Source organism: Lepidochelys kempii, chromosome 3, assembly GCF_965140285.1.
Source record: "Lepidochelys kempii isolate rLepKem1 chromosome 3, rLepKem1.hap1, whole genome shotgun sequence".
Taxonomy (NCBI): domain Eukaryota; kingdom Metazoa; phylum Chordata; order Testudines; family Cheloniidae; genus Lepidochelys; species Lepidochelys kempii.
The window spans coordinates 135,748,578-135,770,222 of record NC_136382.1 but is presented as its reverse complement, the minus strand read 5'-3'; the positions used below and the strand labels follow the sequence as shown (position 1 = coordinate 135,770,222).

At 39.4% G+C, this 21,645-nt stretch overlaps 1 protein-coding gene across 9 annotated transcripts in view; it reads left to right on the top strand.

Annotated features, from left to right (window-relative positions):
* The window catches only part of LYST (lysosomal trafficking regulator), a 173,521-nt gene that overhangs the window by 50,917 nt on the left and 100,959 nt on the right, over window positions 1-21,645 (top strand). For all 9 annotated transcript variants that reach the window (XM_073338158.2, XM_073338159.2, XM_073338161.2 and 6 more), the window contains 7 exons: window positions 5,826-5,916; window positions 8,306-10,400; window positions 12,659-13,691; window positions 14,365-14,526; window positions 16,162-16,315; window positions 18,182-18,408; window positions 21,413-21,479. In XM_073338158.2, coding sequence (XP_073194259.2) covers window positions 5,826-5,916; window positions 8,306-10,400; window positions 12,659-13,691; window positions 14,365-14,526; window positions 16,162-16,315; window positions 18,182-18,408; window positions 21,413-21,479 — 3,829 coding nt within the window. The remainder of the gene's footprint in view (window positions 1-5,825; window positions 5,917-8,305; window positions 10,401-12,658; window positions 13,692-14,364; window positions 14,527-16,161; window positions 16,316-18,181; window positions 18,409-21,412; window positions 21,480-21,645) is intronic.

Below are 21,645 nucleotides of genomic sequence, written 5' to 3'. Positions count from 1 at the left end.
ATAGGTAAATGCATGCTCCTTTGAAACAGCTAGTGCTCCACTAGCTAGATCCACTAGCATGGTGGTCTTCCGGGGTCTGTGCTAAAAGATCAGACTGCAGTACTGGGACTAGAATTTGTAGTTGGGGTGCAGGCCTAAACGAGAGAGACACCCACTTCTAGAGATGCTATACAGTGCAGTATTGGAAATCTCCTCGCCACTGTTCAGAGGCTAAAATACTAGAGCTTGTTGGAAAATGTTGGGTTTTTTTCCTATATAAAATGTCAGCAAAACCAACAAACTCTTTTTTCACTCAATTTTTAGCAGAGAATTTTGACTTTCCCTCAACCGAAAGCCCAAGGTGGGCGGGGGGGGGGGGGAAAGGAAGGAAAGCAGACACTTACAATTAAGTCTCATGTTGTCAAAAATCCAATTTTCTGTCGTCCTGTCTCCTCCCCCCTCCCCCCCAAAAGCTTTTGCGTATAATTTTTTTGCCATTCCTGTTCAATATCCATGCACGCTGTGTCACCAACACCCTAGAATGTGATCTCCTATTTCACATGCATCTCTGGGTTTTCTCCCATTCAACCAGACTCTTACAGAAATCTAAAGCATTGTTCTTAACTGAAAAGTTAGCTCACGCTGATAATGTTTTTTCTCAGTTTGTTCACTTTGCTCATTTGCCAGCCCTTTGCGTTTTCCCATTTTTAATCAATTTATCCCTTGCTAAAAAAACCCTTATAACATCAACACGGAGCGAAAAAATTTAGTATTTTTTGAAATGCTTTTTAAATGTACAAGCCATACTGTACTTAAACAGAAATTGGAATTTTAAAAAGCCTATTAAATTCAAGATGGTAGTGAAGTCTTTAATAGTTCCTTTTTTGTTTGTGTGCACTTCTTTTCCATAATCACATTTCTAATCTATTCTGATAGTGGTCTCCAGTTTAAACAATAATACTATAGTCTTCAACTCTTGTCTTTGTTTCTAAATAATGTCAACATCAGCTAATCCAGCAACCCAGAAATCTTCCCTACAAAGTACACATTTTAATAAACAAGGCAAACAGAATCTCCATAAAAGCAGGTGGTACTGCTATCTGCAAAACACAACTCTTAATATTACATTAGCTTTCTGATAAACTAAGATGCAGTTATTACCTATCTAATATGGTGCAGATGAAGCTTCATGGTCTCATTAAGTTATTTGTTTTATAAGTTATCCTGTTTACAACTGCATTGTTTCTAACTTTTGAGTATTCATTCGCATTTAGTAGAAATTCAGACAATTCTAGAACTAGTTCCTTGCAGTGCACTGTCTCAAAGGTGTAGAATTTTAGGACTGACATTACAAATGCACTTTTACAGTCTCTGTGGATTCTAAATGTTTTTTATAGATGATGGCACCTACAGATTTGTGTAAGGACTTTATGAATCTTTGAAGATTTGTAAGTACCAGGGAGAACAGTAAATTTCCCACTCAAATTTTGTAGCTCTTCGTTAATGCTATTTATGGAATTTAAACCTGTAAAAATAATTATCTTGGGATTCAGAATCTCGTCATTATCCTAATTCTAATTCCGAGAACATGTTGAAACCACAGTATTGTAGAATATTGATACTATTTGTGTTCATGCCAACCTTCATATAATTTGATGCACAGTAGGTTCTAATTAATATCTTCTGTGGGTTAGTTTTACACTCCAGGTCTAGAGGGAATTTAACTGTATTACTTTCTGTTTATATTGTATCTGTGGATAAGAGACAGGTTTTGGGTTTTTTGTTTTTTGTCATCAGAACTTCATATTTAACTGATGGAAGCCTAGGAGAGAGAGATTTTGATACCGGGTCAGTTAACATAATTTTTAACTGACACTTGTAAAAGCTGTTAAGTGGGCAGCTATTAACGTTTATATAGTGCTTTGAGGAACACATTATAACAGCTGTGTATGATTGTCTAGTCTTATTGTTTGGGGTGAGTTGGGCTCTATTATATATTTATAAATATATAAAAATATAATATAGGAATGTTTGGGGTTTTTTTTCCCTAAACCTGATGTACCTAATAGCAGACCACTGCATTTTTGGCACATTGCAAATTTTCATTTATTTCTCACTTGTACTGATTCATTGCAAAATGAAATGTGCTAAAAGTGCTTGAAGGTTTCATTTTGTAGATAAGTAGAAAACAAGGATAAAATAAATTCAGTAGAAGACTGGTCAGGAGAACTGCAGGAGGAAGAGGTTATGCTGTGGAGACTGTACCGATATAGATATGCTGGCATTGCCCTCTAGTGTAGAGATTTGGCCTGCATTAATAAAGTTTTTCTACCCATGTAGGAACGTTATCTCCCTGAAAGATGTTACTATGTTGACAGGAAGCACTGTTTTTTGGACATAGCTGCGTCCATAATGAAGGTTTTGTTGACATAACTGTCAGTTGGTGGTGTTTTTTCACATCTCTGACTGATGTAACTATGCAGATACTACTTCAGTGTAGACCAAGCCTTCATTCCTACCTTTCGCTCCATTGATTCTAGTGATAATACTACCTGCCTGTTTCACTGTATTAAGCAGTATAGGTGGCAACTTTTTTGTAAGAACATCTTTAGGAATCTCTTGCTCTTTGTTATGGGGAACAAGAGAACAATTGAGGTGGGGAAGGAAGAACAAAAGAGAAATAGTCTTGACAGGTACGCTTTCCTTTTGTTATTATGCAGTTTCCCATTGGTCAGGGAGAAGGAAGTGGCAAAAAGCAGCCCAAGGGAGGAAGTAGACCTGGGCATAGGAGAAGTGGGTGACAGAGAACTGGAACAAGCGGAATAGGCTGTAATGACCTGAATGGAACCACCACTAAAATTTATATGCCTGGTTCCATATTAGGAGAGGTGTTTTAATGCATTTAGTTACAGACACAAACTATATTAGCCTTTAGGTTGCAAAGTGAAGCCTTTGAAAGTTAATAAATACCAATTGTATGGTTTTCCATGCAACCATAATTCTGTGCCATGTGTTTATCTTGTGCGCTGAATGAGACAGAAGTCCTGGGGGAAAAGTAGTATCTGATCATGTAGTTAAAAGATATCATTCTACATATGCATAAATGGGCAACATTTCAAAGGTGTAGCTGAGACATGTGATTTCAAAGTAACGGGGAAAAACATTCACTGTAGCTTGCAGTTAACTGTATACTTTACCAATGGTGCTGCAGGTCCCTCTTTAAAATTTCCACTGAAATCAAGAGGTTACACTGTGTAAAGTTCCTGCATAAATAAATGCATCTGGAAAAGTAGCTATCTTGAATTGATTATACAGACCTACTTGTCCTGCTCACATTGGGCTGAAAGCTATTGTTCATTCCTTTCCAGGAGAAACTCTGTTAGCAATATATATTTTTACCTTTTAATAGGTACTCAGGAGACAGAGGTTCATTCTCCTGTCTCTGGAGACAAGCTTCCAAGACCATAAGAACTGACTTAAATATCCATGTATTACATAACAGCAATGTTAACTTGTGCAAAAGAGGTAGAGTTCTTCTTTCAATAACCCTATTGTATTCCATTGAGGTTTATGCATGCACACCATGTGCCTGGAGTCGGAGAACTTGAAAGTAGTATCCGTTGGTCCGTGCATGTACCCTGACTTGCATTGTGCTTCCATCCAAGGCAATAAAGGGCAGGATGAACAGACCACGTTTCCAGTTCTTTCTCACCACCCCTTGTCCAGGTTGGAATGTTCAATATCCTCGTCTCTGAACTTTGACAAGATCACAGCTGTAATTTAATAACCAGTTTTATCTAGAGTTTTATTAGTTTATCTTTCCTAGTTTTAGTAGTAAGTAGTTTTATAGTTTTAGAATAGAATTGTGAGTTCACCTGATGCACCCTCCCCCAGTTTCTTAGGCAGTCGCATGACTGTGCCCAGCATCCTGGTCTTCAAAATCTGTGCCTCCTGCCCACAATCCTTCTTGGTCAGTGATGGCCATCAATGCTACCTCTACTGCCTGGGAGAAACTCACGTTGCACTAGATGTAGCAATTGTCAATCCTTCTCCAGCAGAAGCCGGAAGGCTGAGCTTCAAATTTCTCATGGAGATGGCATGAGACGGCACTCAGACCGAGGCTGGAGAACCCTCTCGAACATCAGCCTGATTCAGTGAGGCATGCACCTCCTACTACAACGTCTGACTCTGGTGCCAGAGCTGACCCCATGGTGGGGCCTCGTTGGAACCTTCAGAAGCACTCCCATAAGCATGGGGCTACATCTTCCTCTAAATCCAAGAGACTGGATGCTCCCTCCACTTGCTCGGCACAAGGGGATGGAGCTCTTCCAAGTCCCAGTCACGAGAAGAAGACTCAGAAACCTTGGTGCTGCCACCACAGCAAATTAGTCTCCGTGCCTCAGTTTCTCTCACTATAAAATGATACTGACCACTATTTGTTTGTAAACTCCTTTGAGATGTATGGATGATTAGTGCTATATAAGAGCTAGATGGTATTTTTTACTTTTATTTATTTGATTTATAAATAAATATAATCATCTACCTGGCTCCCAAGAACAATATAACATGTTTGCAAGCTGATTTCACAGCTTCTTGGGGCTTCTGAAAAACTGTTTCTTCAGGGAAAAGCATCTGCTAAAACTCCAGTCTTGGGGGCTTAGTTCCTTAGTGTGGAGACTAGTGGAAAATCCTCCGCTCTTAAGGAGTATTGACCCTGACAGAGTGTGGTGTATGAAGGCCAGTGAGGAGTTTTTGTTCATGCTCTATCCCAGGGGTGGGAAAACTATAGCCCGGGGGCCAGATCTGGCCCCTTAGGGCTTTGGATCCGGCCTGTGGGATTGCCACCTCCGGGGAGCGACCAGCACCACGTCCCTGCAGCCTCGGGGGGGACAGGGTGCGGAGAACTCCATGCGCTGCCCTTCCCTGTGGGTACCTCCCTCGAAGCTTCCATTGGCCGGGAATGTGGAACCCCCTCCTGCACTCTAACCCCCTTCTCTGAGCCGCCTTGTACACCCCATACCCCTCCTCTGCCCCAGTCCCTTGCCCTGAGCCCCTTTCTGCACACTGCACCCCCTCCCACACCCCACACTCCTTCCTGCACCCCAACCCCCTGCCTGAGCCCTACATTCATGGCCCTGCAAGCAATTTCCCCACCCAGATGTGGCCCTCGGGCGAAAGTTTGCCCACCCCTGCTCTATCCTGTTTCCTGCTGCCCTCTGTGCTCAAAATTCTTTTAGTGTTGAGAGTTCCAGAATCTCGGTAGGAATGACAATTTCAGAGAAACAAAATTACAGGAATATAAACTTTTTTCCCCTCCACAGAATTCCATTCTCCCATTGTGCCTTGTTGCAGATAACTTCTTCCTTTAATAGGTAACTTACAGCCTCAAAAGGACATTTTTTTTAAATGTGGGAAGGCAATACAGATGCTATTTAATTTGAAAAAAAAAAAAAAAAAGCATGTCTTGCACCCACAGTTCTGTTTCTTACGGCCTCCCTTCAGATCAACAGTTACTTGCTTTCAGTTTTCACTTAATGTTTTTTCCTCCCTTGGGTGAGGAAGTCTTTCAACAAGAAAGGTTTGGATAACTTTGACATTTATTGACTCAATTGCAAAGATGTGCTAAATATTTGCAATGCTTTCTGATTGGCTGTGGCTTATGGTCAGAACAATTTTTCTGCATAGATTAGTTATTTCTCTAGTGTAGCTTTTGGGGATGCAGGGAACTGAGTGTTTAATTCTTAACAAAATTTACGTTAGGACATCTATGGCAGATGGAAAAGTCCAGCTATTTCTGTAAAAGTACAAAACATGAAGTTTTAAAAATACTTTTGTTTCCAATCCAGGAGCTGACATGTCGAGAAGAACTTCTAACTCTCCTCCTGTCACTTCTACCATTGGTGTGGAAAATACCTGTCCAAGAAGAAAAAGCGATAGGTATGTTTTCATCATACTACACTATCAGAATCATAGCAAAAATTATGTATTGTAATAATGTGACTTAAAAATGATGGATTCAAAACCATACATAATAAGGAATTTTATCAGGCAATGAGTCTTAAATTTCAGACTGGTGACTTCCTTTTTTTGAGTTCTGTATACTTTCTACCAATAGAAGGAAGACTAAAGTATCTTACATAGAGTTGTCCCCACATTCCTCTATATTTTAAGTCCTTTGTTTATCTAAGTCTTATTACCATGTGTAGATTCACCATACTTATAAAGCAAGTCTGATAGTCTACTGTATGTGTAATTTACTGCCCATCTTGGGGCAGCTAAGCCCAGTTTAATTTTCAGCTTGACTGACTCAAGTACAAGCCTGCTTGTGGACATGTGATAAATTAGTGACTTTATCAGGATTAGTTTAAAACAATGTATCACTTAAAAATTAATGTCTCAAACCTGTTTGTGTACAGTTTATAAAATATTTTTGTCATTTCCCAGATGAATCCCTAGCTAGCATTACTAGCGTGGTAAACTTCAAGAAACATTTCTCTCATTAGGAGCTATTGGGCTGCATTTCTGTATAATTTTTTTCCCCTTTCTCTTTTTTCTCCTTTCTCTTTTTCAATAAGATTTCATTCTTTCCAGTTGGTCTTTCCCGTTGACTGCATGAAGTATACTTTTTTTTTTGGCAATTGATTATAAGGGTTTTTCTCAAGCACTAGAATTGTGCCTTTTTATAAAGCATGAGGATCAGCGAGAACGTCTTACCTGGTTTTAAACAATGGTGCAGCTGCACTGATGCTATGAATGGTTTAAATTCTATCATTGACCCAGGGACAGGCTTTTTTTGCTACCCTCTCATCTCATCTACAGAGCTCCTAAGTAGGGGGTAAAAATCTCTGCAACTGGTCTACAGTAGTTATGCATTGGTAGCACCAGTGCAGCTGCATCACTGCTGAAAAATGGGTATGTAAGCACTTATGCAGAGACATCCTATATGTCTGTTTCTAGCTATTGGATATAATTGGAGTCCAGGCATACAGGCTACTAAAAATGGCTATTTCACCCCTTAATAATGATCCTCAAATCCTACATAAACCCCTGAGCAGTCTTACATTTCATATCCATGGTACAAGCAGAAAGCAAATAGGCTGTCATTGGATGTTCTCAAATTTTTGTTAGCAATATACATTATATGCTTGGATGTCACTTTTGGCCTCACTATTGGGGGTATTCAGTGCATTAAGGGTGTCAGATATTTCCCCCTCTTCTCCCCCCATCAAAAAATAACTTTGGCACATATTGGTAAAACTACTGGAATTAGGATCCTTGAAAGTCAACTTTAACAGTTGTAATATGTTTTTTTTATTCAGAATATTTTTTTAGGAATTATTTGTGTAGGAGTGAAAGAAGCTTAAATTAAGACACTTAGTTCACCAAGTTTTGCATTGTTATAAATACACACTTTTTTTAGTTTTTCCATTACCAAGCATTTTCTGGGATCTTTGTTAAAGAGAACCATGTACTATATTCTCTTAACAGGGTTGGGAATCGGGTAGCACTAAATTCTCACATCAGCTTAGCCACTGATTTGCTGTGTTGCATTGGGTGAATTTCTTTCTTGTGTGTGCCTTATCCCTCTTTGTTTGAGGATAAGCTTTATAATACCTCACATGGGTGTTGTGCAATTAGACAATTTTGTACAATGGTGTGACTAGGTATAGTGGTGTAAGTTAAGTGCTTATTCTTTCATTAGGTTTCTATTTGAACAAATTACTTTCTTGTAAAAGCAATCGTATTCAACTTGTTAGCGCAGTAAAAGGTAAAAGCTTGTTAAGTAGCTCTTTGTCAGTTTTAATGTTTTGGTTGTATTGTTCTGATGTAGCCAGAGCCAAGCATGTTAGTGTGCTTCTTTAAAGTAGGGGATTTTTAACAGGTAAGAGGGGTTTCTAAACCCATATTTTGCTAAATATAATTTTTTCTGTCTCAAAAACCTAGTCTGTGTTGATCTAGGCAAGGGAAATGAAGTGCTGCTGCTGTTCAAGGAAAAAATGGAGAAATTTCAAAGTCCAGATTTTGATTATTAATAGGAAGAAACTGAAACTGGTGGGTCCCTGTTTTGAGAATAAGAAAATCAGATTGCTGAATCTGAATTGTAAATAGCCATTTTGTGGTGATGTTTTTTGTTTAATTATCCTGGAGGTGTTTAAAGAATGAATAAAAGCAAAGAATGTCCCGTGGGAAACCTTCGGAGACACTAACCAAATATGTATCATGAAGATATGTATGTTCAAGTTATAAAGTGCTCCAAATGTATTTAATACAAGTTTGATCATGTTACTTTGAAGTGTAATGTATATGCTGATTTTTCTTTCAACAGATTTTAATCTACCCTTCATAGTTGACATATGCCTGCCCAAAGAGACACATTCAAGTTATTTGAGATCTACACGGGAAAAACTAAGTTTAGAAGGAATAGTTCATCCATCCTTTCAGACTCCTGTAAAATTAAATTCTTCATCTCGAAAAACTAGGCGTCAGCGCAAAATCACCCATCGGTATTCTGTGAGGGATGCAAGAAAATCTCAGTTATCCACTTCGGATTCAGAAGGCAATTCAGACGACAAGACTACCATAATGATTAAACACAGACGGTCTCAAATCCTACAGCCTTTTATAACATACCCACCTAGGGATGACTACCTTGCAAGAACAGGTGATTCCCTACTGGCAGAAGTAGTGCGAAGTTTTAATTCCGATCCCATGAGTCTAGAAAATTCAACACAGATCGTTCCAGCACAAGAGTCAAAATCTGAGGTTAAAATTGAGTCCGCTGCGGCAGCAATGGTCAGCAGCATGGACAATTCTCCATTTGACTTGTGCCATGTCTTGTTGTCATTGTTAGAAAAAGTATGTAAATTTGATGTTACCTTGAATCACAATTCTGCACTTGCAGCCACTGTAGTGCCCACCTTAATAGAATTCTTATCAGGATTTGGAGACTGTTGCAATGTGAGTAGTGAAGCAGAAAGTGAAGTGGTTTCTGCAGGCTGGACAGAAGAACCTGTGGCTCTGGTTCAAAGGATGCTCTTTAGAACAGTGCTGCACCTTTTGTCCATAGATATTACCAATGCTGAAACTATGCCTGACAACTTGAGAAAAAATCTAACAGACTTACTTAGAGCCGCTTTAAAAATTAAAACTTGTTTGGAAAAGCAGTCTGATCCTTTTGCTCCAAGACAAAAGAAAACACTACAGGAGGTTCAAGATAACTTTGTGTTTTCCAAGTATCGCCACAGAGCTCTCCTTTTACCTGAGCTTCTAGAAGGGGTTTTGCAGATTCTGATCTGTTGTCTTCAGAGTGCAGCTTCCAATCCGTTTTATTTTAGTCAAGCTATAGATCTCGTTCACGAATTTATACAACACCAGGGATTCAAACTATTGGAAATGACAGTGCTTCAAATGGAATGGCTGGTCGCAAGGGGTGAGGAAATAACTACCGAAGCCTCAGAACATCTAAAAGCCCTAATCAACAGCATTATGAAAATAATCAGCACTATCAAAAAAGTGAAATCAGAACAGCTTCATCAGTCAATGTGTACAAGAAAGAGGCATAGACGATGTGAGTATTCTCACTTCATGCATCACCACAGAGATCTCTCGGGGCTTCCAGTTTCTGCTTTTAAAAACCAGGTTTCCAGAAACCCCTTTGAGGAGGTAGTACATGGAGAAGTTCATTATCCTGAACGCTGCTGTTGCATTGCTGTTTGTGCTCATCAGTGCTTCTACTTGCTGCAGCAAGTTTCTTTGAGCAGCACCTGTGCTCAGATTCTATCAGGTGTACATAATGTAGGAATATGTTGTTGTATGGACCCAAAGTCTGTGATTACTCCATTACTTCGAGCTTCCAAGTTACCAGTGTTAAAAAACTTTCAACAGCACATATTGAGCATCCTTAGCAAGTTTATATTGGATCAACTGGGAGGAACTGAAGTGTCTCAAAAAATTATACAAGCAGCCTGCAATATTTGTACTATTGACTGTGACCAGCTTGCTGAGCTAGAAGATACCCTGCAAAGCAACTCGACTGATATTGGTCTCGCATCAAATTTTTCATGTCCCTCTTATAGGTTTCAAGGGATTTTGCCTAGTAGAGGATCTGAAGACATGTTGTTGAAGTGGGATGCTTTGGAGGCTTACCAGGACTTTGCTTTTGAAGAAGACAGACAACGCAGTGTGCAGATAGCAAGCCACATTTGCCATTTAATCCAAAAGGGCAATGTGGTGGTTCAGTGGAAGTTATACAACTATATATATAACCCAGTGCTCCAGAGAGGGGTTGAGTTAGCTCATCATTCTCAACAGCTCGGTATAACTGCAGCATGCAATCACGTATGCAGCTGTCATAGCCGATGTTTGCCCCAGGAGGTGCTTCAAATTTATTTACAGACATTACCTGCATTATTTAAATCCAGGTTTGTTAATTTCTTATTTATTAATGGGAAAACTGTAGCTGTAAATTACAGAAATGTTTGTACATTAATCACTGATTAATACGTAATAAATTTGAGGTTGGGTAGCAGCACACACTTGGAAATGAAGGTGATGGGGACCATGTAAATAATTAGGATTGAGACCTTTATTATCTAACTTTTTTCAATAGGTTCATAAACCCCAGAAGGTCTCAGATCTGGGATGAGAGTATCTACACTACAAAACTGAAATGTGTAAAACCTTTATACGGAATGCGATATACAAACCTATTCTGCACTTCTTATTCCTCAAGCAAAAGTTAGTTGGGCATGTTGAATAGGTTCATGTGCCTTTTTTGTGAAGGAATTAGACTGCATAGAATTATGTCTAACATCTACCATTGCAACTGCATTCATAGAATTATTAGTACATCCATAATTCTAACAAACAAACTATATTTGAGGCTTGAGGTAGGATTTCTTATAATTCCAAAATGACAAGAAACTGCTTCCTTGTTGCTTTACTCTTTTTTGTTTTTAATCTCTTATAGAAAACCTTCACTTTTTTATTTTTTTAAAAAATAGTTAAACAATTGCAGCACTTGCAAAACATGAAGTATAAGGGGAAGATTCTAGAAAAATTGAGAGCGTTTTTTTACCCTTAAAGTATGGTATGTGCTAAAAGCACAAACAAGGATGTATTCTTCCCTTCCTGCAAGGGACTATGGTCTGTGTGGCCCAGTTGCAACCTTGAAAATTTCAATCTATCATGTGAAGTGACTGTTATAAAGACAGACTGCTCTGGATGCATAATAGAACCAAACTTATAACATCTCGAGAAAACTGATAGTGACAAAATCTAGCTATTCTGGTGAGCATAGAAATTTATAAGCTTGTTAGAAAACAATCTTTGTGAATATTGAAAGATTGAGGAGGGGAAAGTGAAGACTAGAGTCACTAAGTTATCTAAGGCAGCCCATGTATGGCTTGGTAAAAAATGGGCAGTGGAAAGCACATGAGTATTTAAGTTAGCAGTGTGACTTTTGGAACACATTGTTCAATTGCAGTAAAGGGCATAGATTTCATCAAATGATTACTATAATCAAAGAGACAAATGATTGTGCAGGTCAAAATGAGAACAGCTGGAATGCTGCGTCCTTTTTTGGGCACTTCCAAAATACGTACATACCTACAAAGGGGAAGTGGTTTAGATAAATAAGATTATAAAATGTCTTTAAACTCTATAGCCCACTTCCACAACTAAGTATTCTTGGTTTGGGGAGGGGGAAGGAAGCTCGGGGTTTGCTGTTACAGAAATATGTAAATACCTAAAAGGGTTACAGAGACTTTGGGTTAGGATTTGTATGAACTAATAACTTTTTGTGTGGAGGGTGAATAGATACATCTAGAAATTAAAATAAGTAGAGTTTGGGTTAATACATGAAAGAGTGCTTTTTTCCTCCGTGCGTAATCAGTAATATTTTGTGTACAGTATGACATTATTTTAAAACATCAGACTCAAAAACCTGCCTGTAAAATATTTCAGATAAAATTAAAAGTACATTTGTTTGTGTCCATATTCAAACAAATATCCTTGCTAACTGTGGTTACATAATGTTCCAAAATTGTTATATTCAGAGGGAATTTGTGCTTTCCAGTGTGTAACAGAAGTAAGAGGGACAATGACATATTTCAAAATTGTTCATTTAACATGTTAGATAATTCTAAATGATCGTTTGTTTTTTAAAAAGAGCATCAGAGGCTCAGGCACAAGTATAGCATAAAGGCAAGTGCCAAACCTTCTGGAGCAAACTTAACTGAAGAGGTTAATTAAAACACTCTTGTGGCCCTAAACAGCATGTTCTTCCAGTCCACGTGAAGTGCATTATAATAGTCTGCCATTATGCATTCCATATTTGAGAAGCAAGATTGTGTGGCTTCTCTCCCACCATCGAATGAATTATCCTTAATCAGGACTCTAGAGTAGTGCAAAAGATGTCCTCCATAGATTCTTGCCAATAAGCCCCAATAGAGCAGCTAATGGGAAAGTGTTGGGGTTAAGGTAAACTTTGACCCCAATCTAAATTTATTTGTAACCCTGGTATGTAATACTTGGGTATACATTTTACTGTAAAGATAACTTCCTTCTTGAATCCTAGTAAAGTGTGTGCTGTTTGTGTCTCTGGGACAAAGAATCTTAAAAAGCTCTGTTTATGCCCAGCCTATATAATAGTGAAGTTTCTGTGTGCTTTCTTCCATAGGATAATACAAAATCTGTTCTTAAGTTGTAATGGAGTGAATCAAATGACAGAACTGAATTACTTAGATTCTGTAAGAAGTCACTCTCTGAAAGTATTTGAAACTCTGATATTCTGCCTTGGAGATCAGCACGAAGACCAAGCAATGCCAGAACTAGAGGGTATGGATAATGAACAAAAGGAGCCCATTTTAGATTTAGTGACTTCCTTTCGTAGCCAGCAGATTTCTGATGTTCCTCAAAGCCTGAGCAAGTTTTATGCAGGCCTCAGAGAAGCTTATCCAAAGAAGAAAAAGTATGTCAATCAAGATGTTCATGTCAATTTGATAAATTTATTTCTCTGTGTTGCTTTTTTGTGTGTAAGTAAAGAAGAAGAGTGTGATCGGGATTCAGCTAATGATTCTGAAGATACATCAGGCTATGATAGCACAGCTAGTGAGCCTTTGAGTCACAAGCTACCATGTCTCTCACTAGAGAGCCTTACTTTACCCTCCCCAGAACATATCCACAGGGCAGCAGACATTTGGTCTATATGTCGTTGGATCTATTTGTGTAGTTCAGTTTTCCAGAGACAGTTCCATAGGCTTGGTGGTTTTGAAGTTTGTCATAGATTAATACTCATGATAATCCAGAAACTTGCCAAAAATAAAGAAAAGGAGCAAGAGGAAAAGGCGAGAACTTTAAGTGAAAATAATAAATGTTTAAATGGCAGTCCTTCTAATGAACCCGTTTTCAAAGGAGATTCCTATCACTTGACTGTGAACAAACAGTTGGCACGATCGGAGCTTAATAGTCTTGATGAAAATCCTGATGCTACTGGACAACTGGTATCTGAATGTGTCTCCTGTGACCATTCTTTGAAATTGGAACAAATTTCGGTTGCTACTGTTGATGAGCTTGAGGAACGAAAGAAGTTTGTAAGTCAAGAGAATGAGTGGTCACTTCACAGTATAAAACTCTTGGAAGCTTTGCTGACTATTTGTCTACACAGCGCAAATAGTACCCAACAGAAAGTGGAAGTGGAGTTGCTTCACCAGGTAAATATATTCTTTACATGAAGTTCTTAAGGATATATGTACAATATTTTCTTCCAGTAACTCAGTGAAAACTTATTTTAGAAGTGGGCAAAGGGTAGTGCTCCTTATTTTCTTCTAAAACAGTACCATTTTTTTGGTTGAGGTTTAGGGATCAGATTGGAGGTCAAAGGATTAGACACCAGGTCAAGCTGACTTTTGCTTTGCTTTGTGGACTTGGGCAGCTTTCTTAACCTCTTTGTCTCATTTTCCTAATCAGTAAAGTGGGGAATGGTGTGACGAGTAATATTTGCAAAGCCTGCTGGATATGAAAAAGGGTATGGAAGAAATAAGTGTTTTAAAAACTTGATTGTATTAGCTTTGTACTGTTAGTTGGGAAGTAACCAGTGGCCTAAATTTCAGCAGAATAAAGATTTTGATTTACTGGATGACAGATAGTAACAGATCTTCATACTATTTCAAGTGATTGAGATGTGGCTGAGAATGTAAATGGCAGTGGAATTCAATCCATTTAGATAAGAGATTGGTGGTGGACAGGGGAAGCTAAAAATAAACTAGGATACGGTAATCCTTGCATAAATACTGGGACTGAATATAGTACGGATATTTTTTTTTCATTTAGCCAAATACAGAATAACATCAAGCATAATGGATGGTTTTTGTTTTGCTCATGTAGAGTGTGTATCTGGAAGATATATTACTTGAAATGCGGGACCAGCTTGCCCAGTCAAGAGTAATTGAAACGTACTTAGCAAAACCTCTGTTAGATTCGCTGCTTCGAGTTGCGCTGGGAAATTATTCTGCTGATCTGGATCATTCTGAAGAGAAAACAGAGAAGGTATGCAACAGCATAACACTCTCACTAAGCACAAGTAATCTGATTTAAGAGGATTACTTATATGTGTAAAGGTTTGCTGGATCAGGCCTGTATATGCTACTCATAAATAAAAAAGCATACATTGTCACCTCAGAAGGCATGTGCACAGGCTTGCTTAAAATTAGTAATGCTTTTAGGGAGTCATTCCTTCATGGATACATGTAAACACCATTGAAGTTAGTGGATGCCTGTTTTATTCGCTGTGTCAATCATAAATGAAAGTGCTTTATGCACAAAAGGAAAAACAAGCAAGCTATATATATCATAGTATTGATTCAGGGAGAATAGATCTGAAACTTGTTTCAGTTCACTTTTCACTCTACAACAGAGGTGGGCAAACTAAGGCACGTGGGCCACATCTGGCCTGTGGGACTGTCCTGCCCTGCCCCTGAGCTCCTGGCTGGGGAGGCTAGCCCCCGGCCCCTCCCCCACTGTCGCCCCTCCGCCCCACAGCTATGCTGCCATGCGGGCAGCTGGGCTGCGAGCTCCTGCTACTCTGAGCGGCATGGTAAGGGGGTGTTGGTGGCGGGGTTGGGTATAGGGTTCTGGGGGGCAGTTCAATGGGGCAGAGGTTCTGGGGCAGGGTGGTCGGGGAACGGGGGGTTGGATTAGGGTGTGGGAGTCCCTGGGTGACCTGTCAAGGTGTGGATGGGGTGGAGGGGCAGTCAGGGGACAGGGAGCAGCGGGGGTTGGATGGGGGTAGGGTCCCAGGGTGGGGGGAGCACGGTTAGGGGCAGGAGGTGCTGGGAGCGGGCGGTCAGGAGACAAGGAGTGGGGAGGGGGTGGTTGGATGGGTCGGAGGTTCCGAGGGGGGCAGTCGGGGTGGGAAGTGGGTGGGGGCGGATAGGTGGTGGGGGCCAGGCTGTTTGGGGGGCACAGCCCTCCCTACCCAGCCCTCCATACAGTTTCACACCCTGATGTGGCCCTTGGGCCAAAAAGTATGTTCACCCCTGCTCTACAACAAGGATAAATTGCCTGCCTGAGTCTTCCTCCCCCCCCCCCCGCCCAAAAAAAAAAAAAAGGAATTTTCAAGAAAGCTCTTCAGTGCGGGAGGCTGATTGACCCTGATGTTTTTCTCCTAATGCTCACAAGACCCTTTGCAAGGTATGGAACCATCATCCCCCCTTTTACAAAAGAAAAGAGATCAAGATACTTGCACAGGGTCGCAGTCAGTTTGTGTTAGATTGGAAATGAAATTTTCTGATTTTTATTTTTTCCCCCACGTTTTAACTGTTAATGCTGCCAGAAAGTCAGGTTTAAGAACATGGGTCACTTGACAGAATCCTTTTTCCGGTTCGTTTTTAAGATACGGTTTTTTACTCATCATAAAAAAAAAATCAACTTACATTTTTGCTTTTAAAAAGTACTCTCAACCCCTTTAGATTTTTTGTTTTGTTTTCAAGTGAAGTTTTGACTCATGTTTGTAGAGGCAGTATTTCCCAATAGGTTTTATGGACTGTGCTGTTCTCTCCACTTTCAAGAGCAGAGGTAATTCTGACATGGAAGATCTCACAGCATTTTGTTTTTTGAATGAAAATGAAACTTATAAGCAACTGTTTCTAAGTTTGATTTTGTTCTTAAATATGGGTGTGTCAGATCCATCACACGGAAAAGGAGTCTGTGTCCCAACCTGAAGACCTTTCTGAAGAAGCTGAAGAATCGCAGTGCTGTAGTTTTAAACTCTTTGCTGAAGAGGAAGGCTATGAAGCAGATAGTGAAAGTAACCCTGATAGTGAAAGCAAGAATGAAGGTAAATGCAAACTTTGCACAAACATCAGGCAAAATCATCTTTAACTGTTTTATAGACTAGCTTTTACCATGTGATTTATGTGAAGTACTGGACTTTTTCTCAACATGCAAAAGTGGAATAGATTGCACAGGCCATAACAGATTTTCAGTTTATTTTTGCAGTATGAAACAGCTTTATTGCAGGGGAGGGTAATGGTTCACACCTATTTTACCCAAATGTTATTGAGAAATGTTTTACGCACTGAGTTTTGGCTTCTGTCAAATTGCTCTGAAGTACTGTTGTCATTCTCACTGAAGTGTGTTATTGATTGTGGTCTAAAAGCAGTTTCTTCTCCAGATAGGATCCTAAGTAAGTAGTGTTTTTTATAACGCTATGCTCAATTTTGTTTACAATGTTATCTTCCTTGTAAAATATTTCCTAGTCTGATCTTAATCTTTGTGTGTGTGTGTGTGTATATATGTGTATATATATATATATATATATATATATATATATATATATACTAATTTTTCTAATAACATGCACATCCATTGTTCTTTTTGTTACAAAACTGATTTTTCAAATTAAGCGTACATTGTAAGTATTTGCTTTTGTATAACAATTTGATCTAAAGTATGCATTTAATTATAATTGAGTTGGAGTTGTAATTTCAGTTAGGTGTGTCTGTCAGTGGTTCTGTCTATATTGTAAATCTGTGTAGCATAGATATTAAACTAGGGTTGCCAACTTTCTAATTGCACAAAACCGAACACCCTAACCCCACACGTTCCCTGAGGCCCCGCCCCCGCTCACTACATTTCCCCTCTCCCTTGGTGGCTCGCGCTCTACCACTCAGACTCACTTTCACTGGGTTGGGGGAGGGGGTTGGGGTTCAGTAGGGGGCAAGAGTTCTAACCGGGGGTGCAGGCTCCATGGTGGGAGCAGAAATGAGGGTTCAGGGTCCAGGAGAGATCTCTGGGCTGGGGCAGGGAGTAGGGGTTTGGGAGGCAGTATGGGCTCTGGGCTGGGGGTGCAGGAAGTGGGCTTCAGGCTGGGGGGTGGGGCCAAAGGATTTGGCGTGCGGGTGGGGGCTGCGAGTTGAGGCAGGGGGTTGGGGTGTAGGAGGAGTTGTGGGTTCTGGGCTGGGGGTGCAGGCTCTGGTGCCGGGGATGAGGGCTTTGGGGTGCAAGAGGGAGCTCTGGGTTTGGGGGTGGGGGACGCTCAGGGCTGGGGCAGGGGGTTAGGGCTCCAGGTTGGGACGCGGGCTTCCTTGGGCAGCTCCCGGTCAGCAGCGCAACAGAGCTGAAGCAGGCTTCCTGTCTGTCCTGGCTCCATGCTGCACTCCAGAAGCAGCTAGCAGATCCGGTTTCTGGGGCGGGGGCCAGGAGGCCAATGGGAGTGTGGAGCTGGTGCTTGGGGCTTGGGCAGTGCGCAGAGCCCTGTGTGGGGTCCCCCTCCCCCCCACCTAGGAGCTGGACCTGTTGGCCGCTTCTGGGGCACAGCATGGTGCCAGGACAGGTAGGGACTAGCCTGCTTTACATCCGCAGCACTGCCGACTGGACTTCTAACGGCCCTCTTGGCAGTGCTGACTGGAGCCGCCAGGGTCCCTTTTTGACTGGGCATTCCAGTTGAAAACTGGACACCTGGCAATCTTATATTAGACATATTATAAGACTAACTGTATCATGTACTTTAAATCTGTCTGAGTAAGAGGGGAATTCTAGAATTTTTATGGCTTACCTGAAATACTTGAACAAGATGTCTAATAAATCTACCACTTGCAATTGTTTGTGTGGCAAGTTTCTTTACTTGTAGTAGTAGTAATCTTACAATAACTAAAAAACAAAACCCCTCAAACAATCAACAAAATGCATGTTTTTGTTTCAGGAACAGACACTAAAAGAGAAGCGGGATGCATGGTCCCTTCAAGTTATTCCAGTGACCTAACTGAAAACATCAGTCAAGGAGAATTAATATACCCTGAAATCTGTATGCTAGAATTAAACTTGCTCTCAGCTGGCAACCCAAGCCTAGATGTACTTGCCCATGTTTTCCAGAGCTTCTTGAAAGTCATCAGGCAGAAGGAGAAAAATGCCACTTTCCTTATGCAACAGGTAAAAGATTAATGTGATTAGCAAAACAGAACTTGTATAGTATATTAATAGGAAACTGATGAAAATATTGTGCAAGAGAACCATGAAAATATTCAAGTATATACTCTTGCATCCTATCAATTTTTTTATATTGGAATATTTAATACAAACTGAAATGTATTTATGTGACTGAAGTTACAAATTAGTGACATGTAGAGTTACGTTACCAGATGGTATATTTTAAACGATGTACTGAAAGTTGTTTTACTTGTCTGGATTTTGAGTTCAGATTGGCAAAGCCTTGTTATGTCTATGACTGTTTATAGTCGCGGTGGATAGTGTTTTGCAGCTGATCAGCATATTTTAAAAAATGTTACAGCATCAGGCCAGTGTTGCCGGCATGTTGGGCCCAGGATAGTAGAGTGACAGGATGGGTGAGGTAATACTTTTTTTAATTATTATTATTTTTTTTAATTGGATCAGTTTCTTTTGGTGAAAGAGATGAGTTTTTGAGAGAGCTCTTCTTCAGGTGTGTGTCACTTGAAAGTTTATTTTTCTCATCAACAGAAGTGAGTCCAATAAAAGATATTACCTCACTCACCTTGTATCTCTAGCATAAGGCCAAACACTTGTGTATCCAGGAGCAATAACTCTCTGTCCTCCATTCTGGCGACCTGTTTTTTCCCCTCCACCCTTTTACTAGCACCATACAGTCCACAGGAATCATTACAGCCCAGAGCTAAAGTAATCTGTGTGCATGATCCAATTAAATAGAGACTGACTCGTTAAAGACAAACCTATACCCCACATATGGCATAAGACCTTCACGGTCTATGAATACATGCCTGTGATCTCCTGAAAGTCCTGTGCATTCTAAATATTTCTGAAGCATTTTGTGCTCTTATTTTGTTCCCACAGAGTTTTTGTAGAAACTAGCTTGCTCAAGTTAATTGTGGAAGGACTGTGTATCATTTGTTGATTCTGGGCAACTTAGAAGACAAACTGGAATTTAAAATAAGAAATTCAGATGAAGTTTTTTGTTTAGCCTTCTGTGTCAGAGGAACACCAATAATAAATTCTTTAGCTGTATCTCCATGAAGGGGAAAATGTGGCAAGTACTAAAAATCTTCTGTTAAATCTGTCATTCATATAATCCTTTGCCTATATGAAAACAAGGAATCTTTAGAATAAAATATTAGATAATCTTTACAGTTGAAATTAAAAGCATTAGCTACCTGGGCACCAGTGATCTGGAACTGGTCCAACTGATGCCCTCTGTATCAGGAAACCTTCAGTGTCTGCGCAATGAATTGACATGGCATATATGGATTAAAGTTGTTTTTGCAAACTTACTGTAATGTGTTTGGCTCTCCCCACCACCACACACACCTCTTCATAAACCTTCCTATACAGACAAACCTGAGCCAGACAGCCACGGTCTTGAAAACAAACACATTTCTAAAGCTACTAAATAACTTCCTATTGGATGGTAGACTCACTTACTCCATCTCTTATCTACACCCTGCCATTAGTCCTATCTTTTTTTGAAAGCCTTTGATTCGCTGGTGAAGTGTCTTAGGGCAATCTTCTGGTTGATCATTGGCCTGAGATGAAACAGCAGTGTGTTATACAGAGACAGGGTCATTTAGCGAATGGGGCTCTGATCTAAGAGTCATGAGATTTGTGTATTATTCTTGGCTTGGCTGCTGATGTGCTGTGTGACAAGGTAACTCACGGCACTTCTCTGTTCCTGTTTCCCCTGCCATGCTTCGTCCATCTCATCTATTTAGATGGAAAATATTTTGGGAGAGGGATTGTCTTACTATGTGTTTATGTAGTACCAAGCATAGTTGCAGCTTCTAAGAGCTATAGTAATATAATTATCTCCCAGAATACTTTGATGTTCAGACAAATTGAGATTAATGATAAAAAATACCGGATTAATCTGATTTAGGATGAGATCCTCATGACTTTTTTTTTAAATATGCTTTTGTGACTTTTTGGTACAAATATAAACAATTCCCTTGATAAATGATAGTAATGTAACTCTTGTGGTAGTTTTACCTGTATGGACTTTACCTGGTAATTTTTATGACTAAGTTAATAATCCATCTAGTGGTCTTTTCATATTGTATTGCCTATGATGATTGGGGCTTAATTATGACATCAAAAAAGGGGAAATGCTATATTTTAATACAATTTAATGTATTTAAAATATAAATAACTTTTGGGGATAGCCTTAGAACCCAAATCATCCTATGACCCTTGAGGAAAGAAGGTTTTTGATTGTATGTTTATTAATTAGTCACTTTTTTCTCTAAGGATGCATTTAAATAAACTCCATTCCTGAAGACTCAAAAGCCCCAAAAAAATATATATAATTTGATTTTTTTTTTTTTTTTTAGAAAGTGACAAGAATACTTTTTCCAAATCTAGCACAGTGTTGACTTTAGGAAGAAGAAAAGGAATACAAATCTGTTGGACTAATCAGTTTAGTGATTATGTACAAAAACTGTTTGAGACAGGATTATGAAGAATGCAATTTTTTTACTAGAAGTGAAAGTGAGTTTGCTTTAAATGTTAAAACACTGTTTCACCTTTACTTGACCTATGAGAATGTGTAATTTGCTTATCTGTACAGTACATTACTATAGGCCAGTACTTAATCAATTTCTGGTGATTCAGAAAAGATGACATAGGTTCCTGCAATGTAGTCTGTAAGAACAATGAGTTCTTGAGTAGTTGCCAGACTGGCAGTGGCTCAATAATTGATGCTTTAAATAGCTTGATCCCAAAGGCTGTCTCATCATCAGAAGCATCTGAACTAGTCAGAATCTTGCAAGCAAGATCAGTAGTTTTTTTGATAGAACAAATACTAAAAATCATGATTAAATCACTAGCAACATTTTATTTGGCAAAATCAGTTGTGAATATATTGGAATACTTAAAACAAATTCTGTGGAGTTTTGCTCTTCAAACTGCTGTGAATTGTTCATATACCTAACTTTAAAGTTTTCTCTTGCAGGGAGCTGTAAAAAGTCTTTTGGGAGGATTCCTAAACATCTTGACACAGAAGGACTCCAGTTTTCATTGTGGGTTTTAATGCTGTTTACTCTTCTTTTTTAAAAAATAAATACATAAATAAAAATGCTGGAATTATTATAATGTATATGTTATACAGTTACAAGTATATATGCTCAAACTTTCAGCCCACAACTATTATTAATGAACATGCAAAATTGGCAAGCACATCCATGG